The sequence below is a fragment of the Schistocerca serialis genome, chromosome 9 (assembly GCF_023864345.2).
Source record: "Schistocerca serialis cubense isolate TAMUIC-IGC-003099 chromosome 9, iqSchSeri2.2, whole genome shotgun sequence".
NCBI lineage: Eukaryota > Metazoa > Arthropoda > Insecta > Orthoptera > Acrididae > Schistocerca > Schistocerca serialis.
The window spans coordinates 407341763-407347762 of NC_064646.1; the positions used below are offsets into that span (position 1 = coordinate 407341763).

The following is a 6000-nucleotide window of genomic DNA, read 5'->3' on the forward strand; positions in this document are numbered from 1 at the left end:
TATCTAGAACTGTTCCAGATATACAGCATTTTAAAAAAATTTCCGAGATTCACATCTTCAAAATGGTATGCACAGTGTTATCTTTGGAGGGCTGTATCTCAGAGGAGAACTTTTTTTTGGAGAAAACAAGAAAAGATATGTGTTCCTTACTTAGTCCTTCATTTTAACATATGCTAAGTACAATAATATCCGAGACTATGAACGTTAAATTTTTTCCTAGCCTGTCTGATTTGATATGGACTATGCCGTAAGCAATAAATACACCTTTCCAGTTTTCTGTAAAACAGATGGCAAGGAAGGAAACAGAACAGCACATCTTTGTGTGTACAATATTTGTTTGAAATTTTGTATAAGGAGAAAGAACAATTTGTTTAATTATTTACATATCTTGCTATTGTACTTGATACTGACTACAAGAAAGAACACTAAACCGCTACATTTTTAAAGCACATCACAGCGATTTCTTTTTCATAGTCAGTCTTAACATAGAACTTTGACATTGTCATTCAAAAATATGTGTAGTCTATGTCACTTCAAGACCTTTTTGAGAATTTTGAACAGTGTTTCCAATTTATATAGTATAAAAATTAAAAAAATATGTAGCCTGTCTGTCAGATTTCGTTTTCATAGTCAGTCTTAACATAGAACTTTGACATTGTCATTCAAAAATATGTGTAGTCTATGTCAATTCAAGAACTTTTTGAGAATTTTTAACAGTGTTTCCCATTTACATAGTATAAACATTAAAAAAAATATGTAGCCTATCTTGGTCTTAATATTAAGTAGAGTACTCTGTAAAAATTGAAAAAAATCGGTCAGGAACTTGAGATTTTAGGTAACAGCATTTCCCATTTATATATTACATATGTATTTATGAATTATAGTTTATTGCCTGTGTCCATATGAATGTTCATTACTGTATTGTGAGATTTTTTTAATGTTTGGTAACAGTGTTTCACCTGTATATGCAGAGTGACCCAAAAGTTCGTTACAATTTGAAAATCAGTACTTCATGGAATAATGTAGGTAGAGGGGTAAAAATTAACACACATGCTTGCAATGACGGGGTTTTATTGAACCCAAAAAAGTGCACAAAATGACCAACAGATTGGTTTCATATCATACAAAAGCAATAATTAGCATACCAATTTATTTGAGCAAAGTGGATGTTCTTTATAACAAATGTTCAGCATGTTGGCCGTCATTCATCAATGCCTGTAGTCGAGAGACAATGTTGTGAAAAGCAATGTAAATCATATCAATTGGCATGATGAGAAATTTCTGTCAGATGTCTTTTAGCATACTTAATGAGGTCAGATGATCGTGGTAACTTTTGCAACTTCAGGTAACCCCACAACCAACAATCATACAGATTGAGGTCTGGGGACGAGGGAGGCCAAACCTGACGGACATGGTGGCTTAGTAGGCGATCTTCACTAAACGATGTGCGCAAGAACTCTTTCACACATGAAGCAGTATGAGGTGAAGCATCATCCTTCCTAAAAGACATACTTTCCAGCAGGTGTTTATCAGCCAGGCTAGGGATGATCTGATGCCCTCTCTCACTACAGGTCATTTTATCTGTAGATATCATGCAGCATCACTGACGTACTGCTTTCCAGTGCCATCTTGGCCAGTTTTTGCAACAATTTTTGGTTTCAATAAAACCCCATATCATTTTGTGCATGTGTCAATTTTTACTTCTCTGCCTACATTAGTCTGTGAATTAGTGCATTTTCAAATGTTAACAGACTGCTATGTCACCCTATATTGCACATATATATTAAAACAAATTATAGCCTGTGTCCATCTGATTGTTCATTAGAGCATCGTGCAAAAATGTGAAGTAAATTGGTCAACTGTTTTTAGAGAATTTTGGTAACAACAACTTGTCTTTATATAATAGTATGGATTCACTGGCTTGGGTATTCTTATTTAAGTTTGATTTTATTGTATTATCAGCAACACCTGCAAAAAAGTTGTTAAATGTGTTGGCTACTTTTAAGGGGTTTGTTACTTTTTTATTTTATAATACTCCACATAGCTTTGCTTTATCAGCTGAATTATGAATGTATTCATCATTATCCATTATTTTTGTGGGGATGCCTTCTGGATATACTCATTCCTCTGATGAATAATGCTCAATATGTTTTGTGGAAGCACTGGCTGCTGAATGATTTTTCTGGAAGTGGAGGGTCAATGCCATTTTAGAGGCTCCAGCTTTCTCTCGTTAAATAGCAATGTTGAACATCCAGTCTCTTTAGTGTCAAGGCAACATCACTTCCTCGAATACCAATCTCTTTTCATTTTAAATATATTTTATGCTACAAAATTGAGGAGTATTTTTCCTTTGTGAATAGTCAGAATAAGCTCATAAAAAACACTGGCACGTTTTTGTGACTTTAGTAACCACTAAGATGACAGTATGAATTCATTTCTCCAAATCGAATTGTGCTGTTGTTTGGTTTCTTAAACATAGTTTCCAATGAGTTCTACTGATCTTTATGCATTTCTTGACATTCTCCTTAAACTCAGTACAGCACCGGCCAATTTTTCAATAGTAAAAATGATTGTACACTGAAAAACACATTTACAGATTAAAAAAATTTGATTCCATAAATATTTTACAAGTCACATAAATTAAATGAACTTCAGTACATATCCCAATATGCTTGATCTGCACATTCAGTTCCTGTATACTCTTATTCAAATCCTTGAAGGGGCATGTCACTATTAATTGAGCATCTCCTATCTCAGCAAAGCATTTTATTCTCATGGGAAGCATAACATTCTAGTTGGTTCTCAGTTGATCCACCACAAGACCATCAGTATAAAACCTATATGTAACAAAATCTCACTCACACACACACACACACACACACACACACACACACATACACTATACACCTTACTTGTTTTAGATCCTCTGTGCAGTAGCCACCAGAAAGATCGCGGGAGGCGCACATCGACACAGCGCGTCACGGACGGTAGTTGCCGCAAATAGAGTCCCATCCACCAGAGGGCACGCGAGAATTCGGCCGTGACCTCTGCCAGCGGAACAACAACAACTCAGGCAGCACAGGCCGTGCCCAGTCAGTTCACATCGGGCATGCCTATGAGACAGTTCCCGGTCTACTCTGAAGTGCGACGTAAAACGTGAACCGTGTTACTACACTCTGCTCTTTCAAAAAACAGCCACATATATGAACTAAGTTCCAACTTATCTAGAAATAATTCGTTTTCCAGTCACAAATAGAATAGTATTCTCAGATGAAGCATTTTGTCAAGAAAAATTCATTAACCTCTGTAAATGTCAAAGTATGAAAATATACTTGAACTCATTGTGTCAGTGTTCGCCAGCTGGCCTTTTTTCAAATGATTGCCATGTTTTTTCCCCACCACCTCCTATGATAGTAACACAGATAATCATAGGAAATGCACCACTCCTGCTGTGTAGCTTCTCTCAAGGAATGTAGCCAGATGGCAAACTGGAGGAACCATTATGATAATGTTACAGTGGAGTAGGGAGAAGGAATATGTATCCAGGTCAGAGGTGGCAGACAAAGCGAGCTGTTCTCCCATGACACCATTCTGTGTTTCTTATTGGCAGCTATTTTAGGTGAGCTGGCGGGCTTGCTTCGCCAGCACTATGGTCTGCAGGAACAGCCTTACATTCAAAGAAAATTTGCAACAAATTTTTCCAGTATTGCCCAAAGGGATGGTTGTCTGTATACTGCTGTCCAAATACGCTCTGGTCAATGATTATCCCCTCTGCTTCCTTCAGTTGACTTCCAATTTGCTCATCCCCTCCTAAACAATACTGTGTGTAACTTGAGGGAACATATTAGTCATAAACTCGAACTTACTGGCCAGGAAACCGGACTAATCGGCCAGTCATAGCTTAGGGCTGATAAGCACGCAAGCATACCTCTTTAATGAAACCCTCAGCAAACAACAATTAAATTACATTATACCTGATTTCAATTATAATTTGCTTATTTGCCAACAGGCAGTCTTTTTAATTTGATTGTTAACATGAGTTAATGAGAAGCTCCCCCTACCTTCTCCTAATGTTTGTGATTTTTTTTACATCTGTGGTTGTACTTGTATGGTCTTTGCTTTTTGTGTTAAAAAGAAAAGACTATTCATACGACAGTACTAAAATCTTGGACAAGGGTGCTGATGACAATGCTGTTTAGTGCCCAAACAATTCCCAATACATCCCTATCCCAATCCCACCCCATTCGTGAGGTATTTCTGTAACCCAATCCCTATGCACAGAATAAATTGTGGAGTATAGCTTAATGATTTCTAGTTTTTAAGTAGGGCTATATGTTAATTGAAAACAAAGAATTTCCTTTCCCAGTATCCATAAATAAACTGGTCTTATGTGCAGGTTCAAGATCAAGTAACACCCCAATCTTCTGATGAAAAACTGGACCAGCTACAGATCACAGGAACAAAGAAGTTGAATGCAGCTACACCATGTTATAGTTTGAAGCAACAAAAATATGGAAGGCGTCATCAAGACCACCAAACCATCCTGGAGGACCCAGACTCAGATTCACAACAGACAATAGTTTCGTCTGGTGGAGAGCTATTTGATGATGTAGGAGAGCGAGAAGAGCACACTGTCACTACTGATGAACTTAGTAGAGTGTCTTCTCCACTTGAGCAGCACAATTCAGATCAAAGCAAGGAATTTTCAGATAATGCTTCTGAAAAGCCATTGAAATTTGTGTCGAGTTTACACACTCCAAAGAGCTACAGCAGCAGTCCAGTGACATCACAACTAATAGACAATTCTCTAAAAAATTGCTCTGATAATATAATACAAACATCACACAATAATGGTAATATAAACGACACAGCACACACACATTTCAACGACACCTCCGCTTCATCTAACTCTCACTCACATAGCAACAGCTCTGAAGAGCACAGTGTGGAAGAAAATAATTTTGTAAGATCACCTTCCTTGGCTGAAATTACATGTAGTGGTGAAAGCGAAACTGTTCAACAGCCTTGCAACTCAATTGAGAGACCAAAAAGGGTATCAAAAAATACGGTAATTAAAGAAGAGAATGTTGAGATAAATATCAAACAGCATGCACCTATAAAAGAGGAAGAGAAGCAAAGTACATTCAGGAAAGGAGAGCTGTTAGCTGCTTTGGAGGCTATAGACAAAGGGAAAGATGTCCATACAGACGTTGGCGTAGAAGATACTGAAATTGATATTGACAGGGCTAAAAATAAAACAAATCTGATGAGAGAGTTATTTGGAAGTTCTTGAAGTATTTATGTATTTTTGATAAAATCACTTTGTTTATAGAGTATATTTTGATATGAATAGCCAGTTATAATACACCCACACTTTGTTGATGCAAAAAAACAATGCAGGTAGAACAAACCTCTTTAAAGCAATATTCAGTTGGTAGTGAAGAAGTTGAATGAATATCTCAGTATATAAGTGCACACTTCCCACCCACTATGTTACATGTGCACGATCTTGGAAAGATACATTACAAATCATTCATTTCAGTGTAACTAGTCACATGAAAACACTGTGATAATACATATTAATGCAAGAAAATTTATAATACTAATGTTGATGTGTCTGTATAGTATATTTCTGTTGGGCTTTAAAATATGGCATGTGTTTCATATTACAACCTTGAATTCAATAAATATATTTACACAGTACCACATGAAATAATAATTTATAAAAGTTCATTAAAATAAATTATAAAAATTGATAACATAGATAAATTTGCAACAACATGCTGAATAAATACTTTTGAACTTACTTACTTTTTTCAGAAGGCACCATTCTGCCGACTATATAGTTGTTATGCAAACTGGTGTGTCTTGCTTGCCACTGGGTAAAGGCTTTGTGACTCTCCATTTTTCTTTTGTGCTAGAAGCGTATCACTATGATGTCACTGAGGTTATTGACTTATTGGCTTCATTGTATTGTGCTTGAAATGCAGTGTGGATTCA

General features: G+C 36.4%; 1 protein-coding gene across 4 annotated transcripts in view; it reads left to right on the plus strand.

Annotated features, from left to right (window-relative positions):
• Positions 1–5703, plus strand: part of LOC126418735 (lebercilin) — a 185752-nt gene extending 180049 nt beyond the window's left edge. For all 4 annotated transcript variants that reach the window (XM_050085649.1, XM_050085652.1, XM_050085651.1 and 1 more), the window contains exon 9: positions 4397–5703. In XM_050085649.1, coding sequence (XP_049941606.1) covers positions 4397–5293 — 897 coding nt within the window. In that variant the 3' untranslated portion in view covers positions 5294–5703. The remainder of the gene's footprint in view (positions 1–4396) is intronic.
• The last annotated feature ends 297 nt before the right edge of the window (positions 5704–6000 follow it).